Raw genomic sequence first — 21,134 nt, 5'->3', positions numbered from 1 at the left:
TACATGTCCGGTGTGCACCGGTCACCCAGGTGGGCCCACAAGTCAGAAGCTCCAACGGTCAGAATCCAACGGCAGTGATGACGTGGCAGGGGGCACCGGACTGTCCGGTGCGCCATCGAACAGACAGCCTCCCAACGGCCACTTTTGGTGGTTGGGGCTATAAATACCCCAACCACCCCACCATTCATTGCATCCAAGTTTTCCACTTCTCAACCACTTACAAGAGCTAGGCATTCAATTCTAGACACACCCAAAGTGATCAAATCCTCTCCAATTCAACACAAAGCCCTAGTGACTAGTGAGAGTGATTTGACGTGTTCATTTGAGCTCTTGCGCTTGGATTGCTTTCTCTCTTTCATTCTTTCTTGTGTTCAATACTCACTTGTAACCAAGGCAAGAGACACCAATTGTGTGGTGGTCCTTGCGGGGAGGTTTTGCTCCCGGTTGATTTGAGAAGAGAAAGCTCACTCGGTCGGAGGGACCGTTTGAGAGAGGGAAAGGGTTGAAAAAGACCCGGCCTTTGTGGCCTCCTCAACGGGGAGTAGGTTTACAAGAACCGAACCTCGGTAAAACAAATCCATGTGTCACACTCTTCATTTGCTTGCGATTTGTTTTGTTCCCTCTCTCGCGGACTCGTTTATATTTCTAACACTAACCGGCTTGTAGTTGTGATTATTTTTGAGAATTTCAGTTTCGCCCTATTCACCCCCCCTCTAGGCGACTTTCAATTGGTATCAGAGCCCGGTGCTTCATTAGAGCCTAACCGCTCGAAGTGATGTCGGGAGATCACGCCAAGAAGGAGATGGAGACCGGCGAAAAGCCCACTACAAGCCACGGGAGCACTTCATCGGAAGAGTCCCGCACCAAGAGGAAGGAGAAGAAGAAGAGCTCCTCCAACAAAGGAAAGGAGAAGAAATCTTCTTCGCACCACAAAGAGAAGAAGGAGAGATCTTCCTCCCACAAGCCACATCGGAGAGGGGACAAGCACAAAAGGATGAGGAAAGTGGTCTACTACGAGACCGACACTTCATCAACATCGACCTCCGACTCCGATGCACCCTCCGTAACTTCTAAACGCCAAGAGCGTAAGAAGTTTAGTAAGATCCCCCTACATTACCCTCGCATTTCTAAAAATGCACCTTTACTATCCGTCCCATTAGGCAAACCACCAACTTTTGATGGTGAAGATTATGCTAGGTGGAGTGATTTAATGCGATTTCATCTAACCTCACTCCACAAAAGTATATGGGATGTTGTTGAGTTTGGTGCACAGGTACCATCCGTAGGGGATAAAGATTATGATGAGGATGAAGTGGCCCAAATCGAGCACTTCAACTCTCAAGCGACAACAATACTCCTCGCCTCTTTAAGTAGAGAGGAGTATAACAAAGTTCAAGGGTTGAAGAGCGCCAAGGAGGTTTGGGATGTGCTCAAAACCGCGCACGAAGGAGATGAGCTCACAAAGATCACCAAGCGGGAGACGATCGAGGGGGAACTCGGTCGGTTCCGGCTTCGCAAAGGGGAAGAGCCACAACACATGTACAACCGGCTCAAGACCTTGGTGAACCAAGTGCGCAACCTCGGGAGCGTAAAGTGGGACGACCACGAAATGGTTAAGGTTATTCTAAGATCTCTCATTTTACTTAACCCCACTCAAGTTCAATTAATTCGTGGTAATCCTAGATATACTAAAATGACCCCCGAGGAAGTTATCGGGAATTTTGTAAGTTTTGAGTGCATGATTGAAGGCTCAAGGAAGATCAACGAGCTTGATGATCCATCCACATCCGAAGCTCAACCCGTCGCATTCAAGGCGACGGAGGAAAAGAAGGAGGAGGCTACACCAAGTCGACAACCTATAGACGCCTCCAAGCTCGACAATGAGGAAATGGCGCTCGTCATCAAGAGCTTCCGTCAAATCCTCAAGCAAAGGAGAGGGAAAGACTACAAGTCCCGCTCCAAGAAGGTTTGCTACAAGTGTGGTAAGCCCGGTCACTTTATTGCTAAATGTCCATTATCAAGTGATAGTGACAGGGGCAACGACAAGAAGGGGAGAAGAAAGGAGAAGAAGAGGTACTACAAGAAGAAGGGCGGCGATGCCCATGTTTGTTGGGAGTGGGACTCCGACGAAAGCTCTAGCGACTCCTCCGACGACGAGGACGCCGCCAACATCGCCGTCACCAAGGGACTCCTCTTCCCCAACGTCGGCCACAAGTGCCTCATGGCAAAGGACGGCAAAAGGAAGAAGGTTAAATCCAACTCCTCCACTAAATATGAATCGTCTAGTGATGATAATGCTAGTGGTGAGGAAGATAATTTGCGTATCCTTTTTGCCAATCTTAACATGGAACAAAAAGAAAAATTAAATGAGCTAATTAGTGCCATCCATGAAAAGGATGATCTCTTGGACTCCCAAGAGGACTTCCTAATCAAGGAAAATAAGAAACATGTTAAGGTCAAAAATGCTTATGCACTAGAAATTGAGAAATGTGAAAAATTATCTAGTGAGCTAAGCACCTGTCGTGAGATGATTGACAACCTTAGGAATGAAAATGCTAGTTTAAATGCTAAGGTTGATTCACATGTTTGTAATATTTCAATTCCCAATCCTAGAGATAATAATGATGATTTGCTTGCTAGGATTGAAGAATTAAACACTTCTCTTGCTAGCCTTAGAGTAGAAAATAATAATTTGATTGCTAAGGCTAAAGATTTTGATGTTTGCAATGTCACTATTTCCGATCTTAGAGATAAAAATGATATATTACATGCTAAGATCGTTGAACTTAATTCTTGCAAACCCTCTACATCTACCATTGAGCATGTTACTATTTGTACTAGATGTAGAGATATTGATGTTAATGCTATTCATGATCACATGATTTTAATTAAGCAACAAAATGATCATATAGCTAAACTAGATGCTAAAATTGCCGAGCACAACTTAGAAAATGAGAAATTTAAATTTGCTCGTAGCATGCTTTATAATGGGAGACACCCTGGCATTAAGGATGGCATTGGCTTCCAAAGGGGAGACAATGTCAAACTTAATGCCCCTCCTAAAAATTTGTCTAACTTTGTTAAGGGCAAGGCTCCCATGCCTCAGGATAACGAGGGTTACATTTTGTACCCTGCCGGTTATCCCGAAAACAAAATTAGGAGAATTCATTCTAGGAAGTCTCACTCTGGCCCTAATCATGCTTTTATGTATAAGGGTGAGACATCTAGCTCTAGGCAACCAACCCGTGCCAAGTTGCCTAGAAAGAAAGCTCCTAATGCATCAAATGATCATGACATTTCATTTAAAACTTTTGATGCTTCTTATGTGCTTACTAACAAATCAGGCAAGGTAGTTGCCAAGTTTGTTGGGGGCAAACACAAGGGGTCAAAGACTTGTGTTTGGGTACCCAAAGTTCTTGTTTCTAATGCCAAAGGACCCAAAACAGTTTGGGTACCTAAAGTCAAGAACTAAATTTGTTTTGTAGGTTTATGCATCCGGGGGCTCAAGTTGGATACTCGACAGCGGGTGCACAAACCACATGACCGGGGAGAAAAGGATGTTCTCCTCATATGAGAAAAACCAAGATCCCCAACGAGCTATCACATTCGGGGATGGAAATCAAGGTTTGGTCAAAAGACTTGGTAAAATTGCTATATCTCCTGACCATTCTATTTCCAATGTTTTTCTTGTTGATTCTTTAGACTACAACTTGCTTTCTGTTTCCCAATTATGTCAAATGGGCTACAACTGTCTCTTTACTGATGTAGGTGTCACTGTCTTTAGAAGAAGTGATGATTCAATAGCATTTAAGGGTGTGTTAGAGGGTCAGCTATACTTAGTAGATTTTGATAGAGCTGAACTCGACACATGCTTAATTGCTAAGACTAACATGGGTTGGCTCTGGCACCGCCGACTAGCCCATGTTGGGATGAAGAATCTTCACAAGCTTCTAAAGGGAGAGCACATTTTAGGATTAACAAATGTTTATTTTGAGAAAGACAGGATTTGTAGCGCATGCCAGGCGGGGAAGCAAGTTGGAGCCCATCATCCACACAAGAACATCATGACGACCGACAGGCCGCTTGAGCTACTCCACATGGATCGTTTCGGCCCGATTGCTTACATAAGCATCGGCGGGAGTAAGTATTGTCTTGTAATAGTGGATGATTATTCTCGCTTCACTTGGGTATTCTTTTTACAGGAAAAAACTCAAACCCAAGAGACCTTAAAAGGATTCTTGAGACGGGCTCAAAATGAGTTTGGCTTAAGGATCAAGAAAATAAGAAGCGACAACGGGACGGAGTTCAAGAACTCTCAAATCGAAGGCTTCCTTGAGGAGGAGGGCATCAAGCATGAGTTCTCCTCTCCCTACACGCCACAACAAAATGGTGTAGTGGAGAGGAAGAATCGAACTCTATTGGACATGGCAAGAACCATGCTTGATGAGTACAAGACACCGGACCGGTTTTGGGCCGAAGCGGTCAACACCGCCTGCTACGCCATCAACCGGTTATATCTTCACCGAATCCTCAAGAAGACATCATATGAACTCCTAACCGGTAAAAAGCCCAACATTTCATACTTTAGAGTTTTTGGTAGCAAATGCTTTATTCTTGTTAAAAGAGGTAGAAAATCTAAATTTGCTCCTAAACCTGTAGAAGGCTTTTTACTTGGTTATGACTCAAACACAAGGGCATATAGGGTCTTTAACAAGTCCACTGGACTAGTTGAAGTCTCATGTGACGTTGTGTTTGATGAAACTAACGGCTCTCAAGTAGAGCAAGTTGATCTTGATGTGATAGGTAATGAAGAGGCTCCATGCATAGCGCTAAGGAACATGTCCATTGGGGATGTGTGTCCTAAGGAATCCGAAGAGCCTCCAAGTGCACAAGATCAACCATCCTCCACCACGCAAGCATCTCCACCAACTCAAAATGAGGATGAGGCTCACGTTGATGAAGGGCAAAATCAAGAAGATGAGCCACCTCAAGATGATGGCAATGATCAAGGGGGAGATGCAAATGATCAAGAAAAGGAGGATGAGGAAGAACCAAGGCCGCCACACCCAAGAGTCCACCAAGCAATCCAACGAGATCACCCCGTCGACACCATCCTCGGCGACATTCATAAGGGGGTAACCACTCGATCTCGTGTTGCACATTTTTGTGAACATTACTCTTTTGTTTCCTCTATTGAGCCACACAGGGTAGAGGAAGCACTTCAAGATTCGGATTGGGTGATGGCGATGCAAGAGGAGCTCAACAACTTCACGAGGAATGAGGTATGGCATTTGGTTCCACGTCCTAACCAAAATGTTGTAGGAACCAAATGGGTCTTCCGCAACAAGCAAGATGAGCATGGTGTGGTGACAAGGAACAAAGCACGACTTGTGGCCAAGGGATACTCCCAAGTCGAAGGTTTGGATTTCGGTGAAACCTATGCACCCGTAGCTAGGCTTGAGTCAATTTGCATATTATTGGCCTATGCTACTTACCATGGCTTTAAGCTTTATCAAATGGACGTGAAAAGTGCCTTCCTCAACGGACCAATCAAGGAAGAGGTCTATGTTGAGCAACCTCCCGGCTTTGAAGACAATGAGTACCCTAACCATGTTTATAGGCTCTCTAAGGCGCTTTATGGGCTCAAGCAAGCCCCAAGAGCATGGTATGAATGCCTTAGAGATTTCCTTATTGCAAATGGCTTCAAAGTCGGCAAGGCCGATCCTACTCTCTTTACTAAAACTCTTGAAAATGATTTGTTCGTATGCCAAATTTATGTTGATGATATTATATTTGGGTCTACTAACGAATCTACATGTGAAGAATTTAGTAGGATCATGACAAAGAAATTTGAGATGTCTATGATGGGGGAGTTGAAGTATTTCTTAGGATTTCAAGTGAAGCAACTCCAAGAGGGCACCTTCCTTAGCCAAACGAAGTATACTCAAGATATTCTAAGCAAGTTTGGGATGAAGGATGCCAAGCCCATCAAGACACCCATGGGAACCAATGGGCATCTCGACCTCGACACGGGAGGTAAGTCCGTGGATCAAAAGGTATACCGGTCAATGATAGGTTCCTTACTCTATTTATGTGCTTCTCGACCGGACATTATGCTTTCCGTTTGCATGTGTGCAAGATTCCAATCCGACCCTAAGGAATCCCACCTTACGGCCGTAAAACGAATCTTGAGATATTTGGCTTATACTCCTAAGTTTGGGCTTTGGTACCCTCGGGGATCCACTTTTGATTTAATTGGTTATTCCGATGCTGATTGGGCGGGGTGTAAGATTAATAGGAAGAGCACATCGGGGACTTGCCAGTTCTTGGGAAGATCCTTGGTGTCTTGGGCTTCAAAGAAGCAAAATTCGGTTGCTCTTTCCACCGCCGAAGCCGAGTACATTGCCGCAGGTCATTGTTGCGCGCAATTGCTTTGGATGAGGCAAACCCTGCGGGACTATGGTTACAAATTAACCAAAGTCCCTTTGCTATGTGATAATGAGAGTGCAATCAAAATGGCCGACAATCCCGTCGAGCATAGCCGCACTAAGCACATAGCCATTCGGTATCATTTTCTTAGAGATCACCAACAAAAGGGAGATATCGAGATTTCTTATATTAACACTAAAGATCAATTAGCCAATATCTTTACCAAGCCTCTTGATGAACAAACTTTTACCAAACTTAGGCATGAGCTCAATATTCTTGATTCGCGCAATTTCTTTTGCTAGATTGCACACGTAGCTCATTTATATACCTTTGATCATATCTCTTTCATATGCTATGACTAATGTGTTTTTCAAGTCCATTTCACACCAAGTCATAGGTATATTGAAAGGGAATTGGAGTCTTCGGCGAAGACAAAGGCTTCCACTCCGTAACTCATCCTTCGCCATCGCTCCAAGAAAAGGACCTTGTCTTTGGGGGAGAGAGTAAAAGCCCAAAGCAAAAGGACCGGACTTCGTCTTTGGTATAATCTTAACTCATTTACTTATGACCAAAGGGGAAGATAGTACTTCGATGGGCTCTAATGATTCCGTTTTTGGCGATTCATGCCAAAGGGGGAGAAAGTATGAGCCCAAAGCAAAAGGACCGCACCACCACCAATTTCAAAAACTTAGTGCTTTCCAAGAGTATTTATCAATTGGTATCCTATTGTGTTCAAAAGGAGAAGAAAATTAGTTTTTCAAAATTGTATATCAAAACCCTCTTGAACACTAAGAGGTGGATCTCCTTTAGGGGGAGTTTTGTTAAGTCAAAGGAAAAGCATTTGAAACAGGGGGAGAAAATTTCAAATCTTGAAAATGCTTTGCAAACTCTTATTCATTTACCTTTGACTATTTGCAAAAGATCCTTGAAATGGATTTACAAAAAGAATTTGCAAAAACAAAACATGTGGTGCAAACGTGGTCCAAAATGTTATATAAGAAAGAAACAATCCATGCATATCTTGTAAGTATTTATATTGGCTCAATTCCAAGCAACCTTTACACTTACATTATGCAAACTAGTTCAATTATGCACTTCTATATTTGCTTTGGTTTGTGTTGGCATCAATCACCAAAAAGGGGGAGATTGAAAGGGAATTAGGCTTACACCTAGTCCCTAATTAATTTTGGTGGTTGAATTGACCAACACAAATAATTGGACTAACTAGTTTGCCCAAGTGTATAGATTATGCAGGTGTAAAAGGTTCACACTCAGCCAATAAAAAGACCAAGTTTTGGATTCAACAAAGGAGCAAAGGGGCAACCGAAGGCACCCCTGGTCTGGCGCACCGGACTGTCCGGTGTGCCACCGGACATGTCCGGTGCACCAGGGGGACTCAGACTCAAACTCGCCACCTTCGGGAATTTCCAGAGGCGACTCGGCTATAATTCACCGGACTGTCCGGTGTACACCGGACATGTCCGGTGCTCCAAGGAAGGTCGGCCTCAGGAACTCGCCAGCCTCGGGTTTTCTCCCTCGCCGCTCCGCTATAATTCACCGGACTGTCCGGTGTGCACCGGACTGTCCGGTGCAACCTCGGAGCAACGGCTACTTCGCGCCAACGGCTACCTGCAACGGCATTTAATGCGCGCGCAGCGCGCGCAGGAGTCAGAATCGCCCATGCTGGCACACCGGACAGCAAACAGTACATGTCCGGTGTGCACCGGTCACCCAGGTGGGCCCACAAGTCAGAAGCTCCAACGGTCAGAATCCAACGGCAGTGATGACGTGGCAGGGGGCACCGGACTGTCCGGTGCGCCATCGAACAGACAGCCTCCCAACGGCCACTTTTGGTGGTTGGGGCTATAAATACCCCAACCACCCCACCATTCATTGCATCCAAGTTTTCCACTTCTCAACCACTTACAAGAGCTAGGCATTCAATTCTAGACACACCCAAAGTGATCAAATCCTCTCCAATTCAACACAAAGCCCTAGTGACTAGTGAGAGTGATTTGACGTGTTCATTTGAGCTCTTGCGCTTGGATTGCTTTCTCTCTTTCATTCTTTCTTGTGTTCAATACTCACTTGTAACCAAGGCAAGAGACACCAATTGTGTGGTGGTCCTTGCGGGGAGGTTTTGCTCCCGGTTGATTTGAGAAGAGAAAGCTCACTCGGTCGGAGGGACCGTTTGAGAGAGGGAAAGGGTTGAAAAAGACCCGGCCTTTGTGGCCTCCTCAACGGGGAGTAGGTTTACAAGAACCGAACCTCGGTAAAACAAATCCACGTGTCACACTCTTCATTTGCTTGCGATTTGTTTTGTTCCCTCTCTCGCGGACTCGTTTATATTTCTAACACTAACCCGGCTTGTAGTTGTGATTATTTTTGAGAATTTCAGTTTCGCCCTATTCACCCCCCTCTAGGCGACTTTCAGGGAGAAATGTTGATTATGGGAAAAGGGGGAGTTTTTGAAATCTTGAATCAATTTCTCTTGTAATGACTCTCTTTATGTTTCAACATGTGTGTTTGACTTAGAGATAGAAATTTGAGTTTGATTTGCAAAAACAAACCAAGTGGTGGCAAAGGATGATCCATATATGCCAAAAATGAATCAAAACAAATTTGAGTTCTTATTTGAATTGATTTTGTACTTGTTCTACTTGCTTTATGTTGTGTTGGCATAAATCACCAAAAAGGGGGAGATTGAAAGAGAAATGTGCCCTTGGGCCATTTCTAAATGTTTTGGTGATTTAGTGTCCAACACAAATGCCTAAGTATAAAATGGTGGATAAAGTACAAATCAAGGATAAAGGTATGTTTCTCAGACTTAATACATTGTTTTAGAGACTAATGTATTGTGTCTAAGTGCTGGAAACAGGAAAAATCGAATTGGAATTGTCTTGGCTCGAGCAGCCAAGACTCTGCTCAGTCTGGGAGCACCGGACTGTCCGGTGCGCCAGGCTGGCTCGAGCGAACTGGCCGCTCTCGGGAATTCACCGGCGACGTACGACTATAATTCACCGGACTGTCCGATGTGCACCGGACTGTCCGGTGAGCCAACGGTCGGCCGCGCGATCTGCGCGGGACACGTGACCGAGCCAACGGCTAGAAGGGGGCACCGGACTGTCCGGTGTGCACCGGACATGTCCGGTGCGCCAACGGCTCCCAAATCTGCAACGGTCGGCTTCGCCATTTAAGGAAAGAAATCGGGCACCAGACATTGTCCGGTGTGCACCGGACTGTCCGGTGCACCAGGCGACAGAAGGCAAGATTTGCCTTCCTGGAATGCTCTCAACGGCTCCTAGCTGCCTTGGGGCTATAAAAGGGACCCCTAGGCGCATGGAGGAACACACCAAGCATCCTCTAAGCATTCCTAAGCACTAAGACATCGATTCCACGCCTTTGATTCTGTGCGATAGCAATTAGAGCTCTAGTTGAGTTGTGAACTCATTGAGTTGTGTTGTGAGCTCTTGTTACGACTTGTGTGCGTGGTGGTGCTGTGATTTCTTGTCTTGAGTGTGTTGCTTATCCCTCCCTTACTCCGTGCTTCTTTGTGAACTTCAAGTGTAAGGGCGAGAGGCTCCAAGTTGTGGAGATTCCTCGCGAACGGGATTAAAAAAACAAAGCAAAACACCGTGGTATTCAAGTGGGTCTTTGGACCGCTTGAGAGGGGTTGATTGCACCCCTCGTCCGTTGGGACGCCACAACGTGGAGTAGGCAAGCGTTGGTCTTGGCCGAACCACGGGATAAACCACTGTGCCATCTCTGTGATTGATCTCTTGTGGTTATTGTGTTTTGTTGAGACTCCTCTCTAGCCACTTGGCATTATTTGTGCTAACACTTAACCAAGTTTTTGTGGCTTAAGTTTCAAGTTTCACAGGATCACCTATTCACCCCCCCTCTAGGTGCTCTCACTCTAATGAAGCACCGGGCTCTGATACCAATTGAAAGTCGCCTAGAGGGGGGTGAATAGGGAGAATCTGAAATTTACAAACTTAATCACAACTACAAGCCGGGCTAGCGTTAGAAATATAATCGAGTCCAAGAGAGAGGGTGCAAAACAAATCGCAAGCGAATAAAGAGTGTGACACGCGGATTTGTTTTACCGAGGTTCGGTTCTCGCAAACCTACTCTCCGTTGAGGTGGTCACAAAGACCGGGTCTCTTTCAACCCTTTCCCTCTCTCAAACGGTCCCTCGGACCGAGTGAGCTTGTCTTCTCAAATCAATTGGGAACCAAACTTCCCGCAAGGACCACCACACAATTGGTGTCTCTTGCCTTGTTTACAATTGAGATGATCGCAAGAACGAATGAGAAAAAGAAGCAATCCAAGCGCAAGAGCTCAAAAGAACACAACAAATCTCTCTCACTTAACGCTAAAGCTTTTGTGGAATTGGGAGATGATTTGATCACTTAGGTGTGTCTAGAATTGAATGCTTAGAGCTCTTGTAAGTAGTTGGAAGGTGGAAAACTTGGATGACTTGAATGTGGGGGTGGTTGGGGTATTTATAGCCCCAACCACCAAACTAGCCGTTTGGTGGAGGCTGCTGTCGTATGGCGCACCGGACAGTCCGGTGCGCCACTGGACAGTGTCCGGTGCGCCAGCCACGTCACCAGGCCGTTGGGTTCCGACCGTTGGAACTCTGACTTGTGGGCCCGCCTGGCTGTCCGGTGGCGCACCGGACAAGTCCTGTAGATTGTCCGGTGTGCCACCTGCGCGTGCCCTGTCCTCTGCGCGCGCAGGCGCGCATTTAATGCGTTGCAGTCGACCGTTGCGCGCGAAGTCGTCGTTGCTCCGCTGGCTCACCGAACAGTCCGGTGTGCACCGGACATGTCCGGTGAATTATAGCGGAGCGGATTCCCGAAGCTGGAGAGTTCAGAGTCGCTCTCCTCTGGGGCACCGGACACTGTCCGGTGGTGCACCAGATAGTCCGGTGAATTATATCGAAGCACCTCTGAGAATTCCCGAAGGTGAAGAGTTCAGCTTGGAGTCCCCTGGTGCACCGGACACTGTCCGGTGGCACACCGGACAGTCCGGTGCGCCAGACCAGGGCACACTTCGGTTGTCCCTTGCTCTTTTTGTTGAACCCTTTTCTTGGTCTTTTTATTGGCTAAGTGTGAACTTTTGGCACCTGTATAACTTATAGACTAGAGCAAAACTAGTTAGTCCCATTATTTGTGTTGGGCCATTCAACCACCAAAATCAATTAGGAAATAGGTGTAAGCCTAATTCCCTTTCACTAACCCGGCTTGTAGTTGTGCTTAAGTTTATAAATTTCAGATTCGCCCTATTCACCCCCCTCTAGGCGACTTTCACTTCTGGAGCCTACCAACGAAGAGAAAGTTGAAGATTTTGAGATTTATTTATTATTTAGAAATTCTTGCGGCTACATGTAGTGTAACAAAAAAAAGTGCAACGATTAGTAGACATAATAATTATACAATCAATAATTATTAAAAATAATATACACGGGTCGTAATTTTTGCAACAGTGGACGACGTCCTGTAGAAAATAAAAACAAATAAAAACTGGTAGTTGAGTTAGTTGAAGAGAAATGTATATAATAATAGTATGGTGGGGTATAAGGGTTGATTTAGAGTGAACCGTTGTACATAATAGAGATATAGACGGAGAGAGAACGCCGATGTGGTATGTGAGTAGGATATAGATGAAGAAATATAGAATTATAGAGTGAACCGTAGAAGATATTCTTACCCACCCGCGGGTGCAGAGACCCGACCATGCCCCGCCTTGCCCCCACCTCCGCCTCCGACCCAACTACGGTAGCATATCCACGCGCCTCAGCGCCGCTCCACCCGCATTGATGACATGGACAGGATCTCCAACCCACCCGCGACTGTTGCTCTACCCGCATCAGCGACATGGACGATATATCCAACCCACCCGCGACTGCTGCTCCACCCGCATCGACGACATGCACGAGATCTTCACCCCGCCATCAGCGCTCGCGTCCCCTCTCCCCCCAACGTTGTGATGCCCGCCACCGCACGCGATGCCACCCCCTCCTGCCACACCCACCCACCCTCTCTCGTGGACACGGATCTTAGCATGAGCCTTTGCAGATTGGATCTGCCATGATGGACCTTCAAGTTGTTTCTCAGTTGAGGACCAAGTTGTGGAGGGAGAGGAAGCTCAACGTTGGGTACCACGCCGGCAACAACAACGAGTAGGATGGCCAAGTGCGCCGTCGTGGAAGTCAACAATAGGGCAGTTGCAGTAAGCATCCATACCATGATACCAGTCTCCACTCTCCCCCTTTTTTATTGCTCTCCTACTACTGAAAGCTGGCCTTAATAACTCCAGAGCCTTCTAGATAGAACATGGGAAGCTTCTTTATGCGTAGTTCTAACATAGAAACTACATATGTTATGGTAGACAACTCTATAGATTAGGCACATCATTATGCCCTCCTGTTTTTTTTCTGCATTCCCTAATCAAGATATCATCACGTCATATTTAGAAGCCAAAATCCTTCTTTCTCATAATATAGGCTGCAAAATGTACATATTATCATAATAAAATGGAATGCCCACGTACCACCACTTGAATTCTTGTGATTATCGTTAAAATGAAAGAGGTTATGGTAAGAGGTACATTTTGCAAGCTGCTCGAGCATGCCAATTTCTATCATTGCAGCACCCATGTACTTCTTAATGTCGTAATGATTTTGATAGTCACCATTTCTTTCCTTTCTTTGTCCCAACACTCCAACATCGGACCAAAAGGTACATTCAGTTACAAACATAATGTGTTGTATGTATTGCATAGCATGTCCAATACAAGGGTAATCAATTATTTCAGAACACATGCCATCCGAACTAACCTCCCATTTTTGCATTGATCTTGTATGCAAACGTTGAAAACAATCTATCTATATCTATACTACTCTAATAAGAACCTAATGTAGGCACTGGTGCTACCACGGTTTCACCTTCCCACACCCAGAAAAATAGTGCAGAACGAGCATTTGAACCCACACCATTCTACTCAAAAAATTTGGGGGCTAACCACCACACCACACATATCTTACTGTTTAGAAATAAACAAAAATTATATTTGTAGCCTATGCGCCGCTCCCCACGCTCTCTTGTCTCGTGGCAACGCACGGACATATAACTAGTAGATAGTATATAAAGATATAAAAGAAAAAAAAGAAATGAGACGGATCTTCCAAAAGTACCCTCGATCTCCAACCGGTTCACCACTCACCACTCAACAGCCCTCCCCTCTCATCATCTCCTCCCCCCGCACCTGCACAGCCTCTCCCGCCGCGCGCCGCCTCCGCGCGCCATCCAGACGCCAGTGCGCGTCGCGGTCCGCTGCCCGCGGTGCGTTCACCCTCTCCCCATCTCCCTTTTCCTCTCCCGCGCGCCCTTCCCTACGCGCCTCCGCCGGCGACGAGTGCCCACCAGGTACGCCCCGCTCCTCTCTTCCCCTCGCGCTGCTAGGAAAGGAGCGCCCCAAACCCTATAGTAATAAGTTGCCTGTATTCGGATCTGACCTTACCAACGAGTACACACATGGATGATACCTACTATTCCTTGCCAAAAAAAACTATCGGGTACATGTCATGCCTGGGTCGGCCCCTGCGTTGTGGCGTGGTTCTCCAATGAAAGTATGAGACCACGTCTGTTTCTGGGTTCTGAATTACAACTCATGTCTCGTCATTAGTAGATAGTTTGTTATGCAAGAACGTCTGATCTAACTGACACCTGGTCACCTGCATTCCTGGAATGCCTAATGTATGTAGCGAAGCTCTTGACTCTGCCTCCCGTCATATTTCAGCTGGTGTTACACACGTGTAACAATACATTACATGGCGCTAGTACAGTTCAATGGTGCCTTGCTTCCCCAACTCGGTGAAAAACCTCGGCCGCTATCCTCGCCGCCTGCAGTTGCAAGGGCTACCTATGCCGATGCAAGGTTCCTGGCACCGAAAACCAGGTATGCCTGCACAATTCGGATAGTATTTGGTAGGTACCATGTAGTTAACTTTAGGAAACTAAGTTTGTTTCTACTGTCTCTGTGCAGTTCAAGAGGTAGAGGTAAACACCTGCTATCACCTAGTTATAGTTTGCATTCACAGACCTCTTCTGAACAAATAAACCATGTACCGTCGTCAAGATCTCGCCAGAAAAGGGGCTCAAGTTTTGTCGTCAGAGCTGAAGCTGTGAGCTATTCTTTTGTCTTCCTGTTTTGCTTACATTATTGCTTCAAAATGTCTTCCGTTCTTACTTGGATTTAAATATCAAATGACAGGATTTCTATAACGTACTTGGTGTCTCAAGAAATGCTAGTAAATCTGAAATCAAGAGCGGTTGGTATCTTCTGTTTAGTTGATCATGCTGTTGATGTTTTCCACTTGATCGTTATGTGTTAGAGGAATTCATTACCTTGATTTTATCTGGTTGTGGTTGTCATGTAATATGCCATGCAAAAACTTGCGACTTTTCACTTTGTCAGAACCCAGATTTACTCAAAGTCCATCTTCCATACTCCCACTTCAATGCTGCTCCAATAATACAGTGCACTTTTAAAAATAAAACCAATGCTGATTTAAGATATGATGATATCACTTGTAACAAAATGGTCCTGAATCCTTTTATTTTCCAGCCTATCGGAAGCTTGCTAGGAGCTATCATCCAGATGTAAACAAGTAAGTTGGCTATTGCAATAATCACTTTTCAGCTACTATCATCACCATTCTTTTGCTTTTCGGATGCTTAGAGAAACTCCAGTAGTCGCCTAAAGAATCCCCTAAACAAGAAATTTGGAGAGTTTTTATAAAACCCCCTCTCCAACAGCTCCTGAAATCAACTTGGTAAATTTACTAAGTTGCTATCCCAGCCAATTTGATCTCTACATGTAGCAACTAGTTTCCCACTCCCGAAGAGCCCAGTCGCACCATTTTTTAGTTTTGGCGCCTTGTTCAGGCACGTTGGCCTCGCCACAACCCACTCGCGCCATTTTTTTTCTCTTCCATCCAGATTCCGCCTCCCCTAGGATCTCGTCCCTGTCGCCTGGTCTCCATCCCTGACGGCGGGGCCTAGGCTTCCCTTCCCCGACGCATCCGCCTGGCCTCCTCCCCGACACCACCTGCTGGCTCTCGTCGGCAAGGATTTGTGCTCTTCCGCCAGGCCCTTGTCCCTGTCACCTGGCCCCCATCCCCGCTGTCGTGCCTGTCCTTCCCTTCCCCGACGCCTCCGCCTGTCCCCGTCCGCCTGACTCCCATCGGCTGGGTTTTGCTGCTCCACCGCCAGGCCCTTGTCCCCAGCGGTTGCCCCACCCAAGAAAGCGTGGCACCCCAGAAAGCACTGAAGTTTTGTAGAAACTTTATTGTGCATTTTATTCATTTTCGATGCACATGACTTGTAAGCTCAAATTGATAGTACTTCCAATGGTTAGAAAGTGATTTTCATCTCCTATTATTTTCAGACCGTATCCATAGTGAGGTTGAACACTAGTGTTGTATGGTTGGATTAAGACCAAGTGTCTTCCAATTGAACGTTAAATGCATCTGCATCGTGCATTTTAAACAAAGATGCTTTAATCCAAATGGTGGTTTCACTGATTGTCTATTTGAATTATTTTATGTTTAGATGTGTCTAGTGAAAGTAGCACTTGTACCTCTACACTTCTAATCCTCTGTACGTACGTATTGACTGAACAAAAGCAAATTATCAATGCCTATAACTATATATCCGGACATCTGGACGGCGTGATCCAATCGAAGGCATGCACAGGCTTCGTCCGCCGGCGCGACTGGTGCTCGCCTTTCGCATGAACCTGCTGGCGTCGCAGAAACAAATAGGCCCACCCAAGATTCAAAACAGTTTTAGCTTCCTATATATCAGCAACTGTTGGAGATCGTTTCTTTTTTTACTCGTAGAGCAAATTTATCTGCTTGGTAAATACTTACTAGAGTTGCTCTTATAGCCAGCTGTACATTCTTCTTATATTTGTTTTGTACATTACACATATTTCCCATTTAGTTAGTCAAATAATGAAAGTACCTATTTATTGTTTATTTTAGAGATCCTGGTGCTGAACAAAAGTTCAAGGAAATCAGCAATGCTTATGAGGTTGGGCCAACTGTTCATACTTAGCTCCAAATTCCTTTTTTGGTAGTAGGATGCACATTTATTTATGCTTACATAGCAAGGATGTATGTTGTAGGTTTTGTCTGATGATGAGAAGCGATCAATCTATGATAAATATGGAGAAGCAGGTCTGAAAGGTGCTGGCATGGGCACAGGAGTAAGTGTTCTTCTATGGTTTCTATATCAGAAGTTTGGTCAGCAGGATCCTTGATTTGTTCTAATCATGTCAATTTTGTTTCCTACAGGATTACTCAAACCCGTTTGATCTATTCGAGTCCCTGTTTGAAGGATTCGGTGGGATGGGTGGAATGGGTGGCGGTCGTGCTGCCCGTAACAGACCAATGCAAGGTGATGATGAGAGCTACAATCTGGTACTCAATTTCAAGGATGCGGTGTTTGGTGTGGAGAAAGAGATTGAGATAACCAGATTGGAAGGCTGTAACACCTGCGATGGAAGTGGTGCTAAGCCAGGTACAAAGGCAACGACATGTAAAACTTGTGGAGGCCAGGGCCAGGTGGTCTCCTCCACAAGAACACCACTCGGAATATTCCAGCAAGTCTCCACCTGCAATACCTGTGGTGGCACCGGCGAATTCTCCACGCCTTGCAACACCTGTTCGGGCGATGGCCGAGTGCGAAGGACAAAGAGGATCAGTCTAAAGGTTCCTGCCGGAGTGGATTCTGGAAGCAGGCTGAGGGTTCGGTCTGAGGGTAATGCTGGCCGGAGAGGAGGCCCTCCTGGGGACCTTTATGTCTTCATTGACGTTCTCTCTGATCCTGTTCTTAAGCGAGATGGGACAAACATTCTCTACACGTGCAAGGTTTCTTACATCGACGCAATCCTTGGGACAACCGTCAAAGTCCCCACTGTCGATGGAATGGTTGACCTCAAGATACCTTCAGGGACTCAGCCAGGCACAACTCTGGTGATGGCCAAGAAAGGTGTTCCGCTTCTTGGGAAGTCGAATGCTCGCGGAGACCAGCTTGTGCGCGTACAGGTTGAGATCCCGAAACGGCTGAGCAGCGACGAGAAGAAGCTAGTTGAGGAGCTTGCAAACCTGAACAAGGCTCAGACAGCCAATAGCAGGAGTTGATTTATTGAGCAAATCTTTTTAGGACACCATGCTTGTGGTCACAGGCAATTTTGATGCAAATTGCAGTGATGAAAAGAGTTGGTAGTGGTTCAACACTTCTACGAACTAAAGAGGTACACTGGAGCGAAGCGTGTCATGCTCATGCCATATCTGTGGCCTCGTTTCTAAGCTATTGGAAACCAAGTCGGTGACCACTGGACGTCTTGCAATAGCTTAACATATACGACTTTATTAGCCATTTTTTGTTACACGGCTTTTTGTATTCTTGAGAGCCTTAGGCAAAATCTCTGGTAGTGGAATCAGGCTTAGACTTTTACATTTCTTGCAGAAATGCTGCACCATTGATGGAATATGTAAGCTGCACCATGGAAATGTGACTGCAGTTTTATGGTTTGTGATGCGTCGGGGGTTTATTGTTTTGCTCTTCAAGTTCGTTATCTAAACAATACATTTATTTGCCCCTGGCAGGGGCAGCTGTTGATTTGAAGCTGCCTCTGCGCAGAGCAGGTGCATTTTTGTGGTCTAGGCAGCTGTTGACATGAAGCTGGTTGTTCTGTGTTTGCAACTACTTGGGACTCTAATTTAATTTTGTTCCTGTATGATGTTTTTAATAAAATCGCAAATGCTTTTTTTCTGCATGCACATGCGTAAAGGCATCCGCATGCACAGTAGGCATTACAAATCCGGTTGGAAAGGACGAAAATTTGTCCAAAAATACGATTTTGGTTGGGTTAAATATAGAAAACGACGCGGGACAGAATAAGATTTTATCTCAACCGTTTTCTTCCCTAGTCTCAGTGCAACAGCCAGACTAATGGTAGGTCTGCTCGGGGCTATTGTTTGGTTTGCTACCTAACTTAATATAATATGCTAAATTTTTGTACCTAAGGTTTTTCTTAAATTTAACCACTAACCTTAAGTAAGCTATAACACAATTAGTCAAGAATCAGACAGATCCTTAGTCTTATAAAACACGTTATCAGCTCTTAGAACCCTTTTGTCCCTGTCTCTCGTAATCAACATAGTAGATAAAAGTGGAACATATAGACACAAAAGAGAAATGAGATTATTCTTCATTTCTCAAAATATTGATGATTACAATATATACCTCTCACATATATAGCCCTACGGAGGCTTAAGAGTTTAGTAAGAGTACACGTAACAAATATACTATAGGTGTTGTTTGGTTCACATATTCGTGAAAGGTAACCGATAACGTTAAATCATATTTGATCAAGTCCAACCGTAATCAAATACCACACTAGAAACTGATATCGTCATATTCAAACTTTACCACTGATAATCAAGTGTGAATCATTACCGTTACTATTTACGTTATATTTTGTGAACCAAACATCACCATAATTAAGATTGGTCCTTCTCCTTAATTTCTAGGATATAGTCCATATGTTTTACAACACTCCCCTTAAACAATTATGACGAAATGCACAAGCCATGCACAAGTGACAAGCCTCACCGAAGTCTCCGTCAGAAAACTCGGTGGGAAAAACGGTGTTAGCGTCTAAGGGAAGGTATACCCTAATTAAAAAATCGATTAAAACCCATTTATAATAGAGATTTGCTATTTCATAATGAACACAAATATTTAGACTAACCTTATTTGTTAGTATCTTTGGTTATAGTTTAAAGGATGAAGCAAGGACTTGAACAAAGACAAAATAGTGATCGAAATGATCGACATAAGAAGACTCGTTAAAGAATAAAGATCTACAACAAGTCCAAGTCCAAGCGTATAGGTTACAAAGAAATGAAATAAGAGAAATGTTTGAAGAGCGTCAGACCACAACACGGGGCTGCGCAGAGACAGGCATCAGATTATACTTAGCTGAAGAACAGGGGCTCATACGCGATCATCAGCCACGGGAGCGTAGGACCATACGGTCGCACTTTTCATCCCCCAGTGGCATTGGACAGTAACTGTTCTGTGATAAAAGTTGATTAATATATAAAATAATAGGCTTAGTCGCGGGCTGGGCTTTAATGGGCCGTAACTGGGCTCCTCTAATCGGAGCGATAAGCGCAGGAAGTGGCCCGAGTTGAAGGGAGGAGAGCAAAGCGAGCAGCACGGGATCCAAAATCCACCACGATGAGCAGCGGTGGCGGGCGGAAGGCGGCGGGCCCCGGCGGCGAGGAGGCGGAGGTGGAGGCGCTTATCCGGGCGGCGCAGGACGCGGTGCTCCTGAAGCTCAAGGCGAACTCCCACCTCGTCTCCTCGGCCTCCAGCCCTCCTTCGCTCGACGCGGCGGAACTCGATCCCCTGGACAGCGACCTCGCCCGGCGCTTCGACGCGCTCAAGTCCCGCGCGGCGGCGCCGAATCCGAAGCCGGCCGGAGCCGGAGCCGCCCTTGGAGGGATGGATGAGCTGGAGGCGCGGTTCGCTGCGCTGAAGGGGGCGGCGGGGCCCGAGAAGGACACGAGGGTGAGGCTGGAGGATCTGGGAGGGGAGTCGTCGGAGGACGAGGCGGACGAGGTGGACAAGGTGATGCGCTGGGCCATGGATGCCGCGCGGCTCGACGTCGCTGCGGCAGGCTCCGGCGGCCAGGCGACGAAGCGCGCTGACGGCGACGAGGAGGAGGAAGAGAAGGATGAGAAGAGCAGCGTGAGTAGCGAGGACGAGGACGAGGATGAGAGGTTGCAGGTGGAGATGGCGAGGAAGAAGGATATGGCCAAAACCAAAACCAAATCCAAGAACAAGTGGTTCTTCTTGTGATATCCATATCCTACTGATCATATGTAAATTTCATATCTATTTTCAATCCAAGTATATGATTTATCGTATGCTCTTCCCTCGGCAAACAACCACTTATTCCAAACTGTTTGAGACTCACAAACTTGCAAGAATGCAATTATGCAAATGAAGAGTATTTTGTCCACATTCCTATGCCCACTTTGGCTCGTGGGGATCGTTTTCTTTTTTCACTCAGGCAGTTAGTTAACGCCAATACAAATATCATAAACTAGATACAATGTCATGCTACACTTCAGTTTGGAGTACGACGATGTGTCACAGATACTTGAGGCAAAACGCCAACCATCATTCCTGGCATAGTTTATCTTCACTTGCCACTGCATGCAGAGGTAGAAAGCAACTGATTTTACAAGTCCACTCACTTGAAATTACAAGGTTCAGATTTCTTAGCCAGAACAGAATTCAAAGGTAGAGTTTGTTCACTCAGTGTCCATCGATTCTAGTGATGGGGCAACAGTTTTCCAGGGATGCATGTTTTACTAACCCAGTGATTTCCTGCAAGTGTAACAGACCATGAGCTAAGCTTCAATCAACATAGTACAATCGCGGGGTCTAATGAGAGCAAAATCAGATCGAGGTACGAGTTGTCCTACTGAACACGGTATGCGAGCAAAATGGAATTTTTTTTCTCGTTTAGATTGTGCAACACCCGCAGATCAGCATGCAAAATCTAAGCGAAAACAAGAAAATTGTGCCGAGGGATTGAACCTACAACATCTT

The 21,134-nt window shown here is 45.7% G+C and overlaps 1 protein-coding gene across 2 annotated transcripts; it reads left to right on the top strand.

Moving 5' to 3' along the window:
• The first annotated feature begins 13,628 nt into the window (after nt 1-13,628).
• LOC100382361 (Chaperone protein dnaJ A6 chloroplastic) lies at nt 13,629-18,167 on the top strand. 2 transcript variants are annotated; one of them, XM_008679330.2, is made up of 8 exons: nt 13,629-13,778; nt 14,236-14,394; nt 14,482-14,620; nt 14,710-14,767; nt 15,064-15,106; nt 16,484-16,532; nt 16,627-16,707; nt 16,796-18,167. In XM_008679330.2, the coding sequence occupies exons 2-8, from the start codon at nt 14,267-14,269 to the stop codon at nt 17,642-17,644; spliced, it is 1,347 nt and encodes a 448-aa protein (XP_008677552.1). In that variant the 5' UTR covers nt 13,629-13,778; nt 14,236-14,266; the 3' UTR covers nt 17,645-18,167. The 2 variants fall into 2 exon arrangements, with proteins under 2 accessions (XP_008677552.1, NP_001168577.1); NM_001175106.1 differs by having other exon boundaries at nt 13,688-13,862; nt 16,796-18,041.
• Nucleotides 18,168-21,134: the final 2,967 nt, after the last annotated feature.

Source organism: Zea mays, chromosome 4 (genome assembly GCF_902167145.1).
Source record: "Zea mays cultivar B73 chromosome 4, Zm-B73-REFERENCE-NAM-5.0, whole genome shotgun sequence".
In the NCBI taxonomy this organism is placed as follows: Eukaryota; Viridiplantae; Streptophyta; class Magnoliopsida; order Poales; family Poaceae; genus Zea; species Zea mays.
This window is presented reverse-complemented; position numbering and strand designations above follow the sequence as displayed.

Excerpts from the sequence above, each read along its gene's own strand:
- LOC100382361 (XM_008679330.2), top strand. The coding sequence starts at position 14,267 with ATGGCGCTAGTACAGTTCAATGGTGCCTTGCTTCCCCAACTCGGTGAA. Across the intron at positions 14,621-14,709 it reads TTGTCGTCAGAGCTGAAGCT|GATTTCTATAACGTACTTGG; the intron begins GTGAGCTATTCT and ends ATCAAATGACAG. Across the intron at positions 15,107-16,483 it reads TATCATCCAGATGTAAACAA|AGATCCTGGTGCTGAACAAA; the intron begins GTAAGTTGGCTA and ends TGTTTATTTTAG.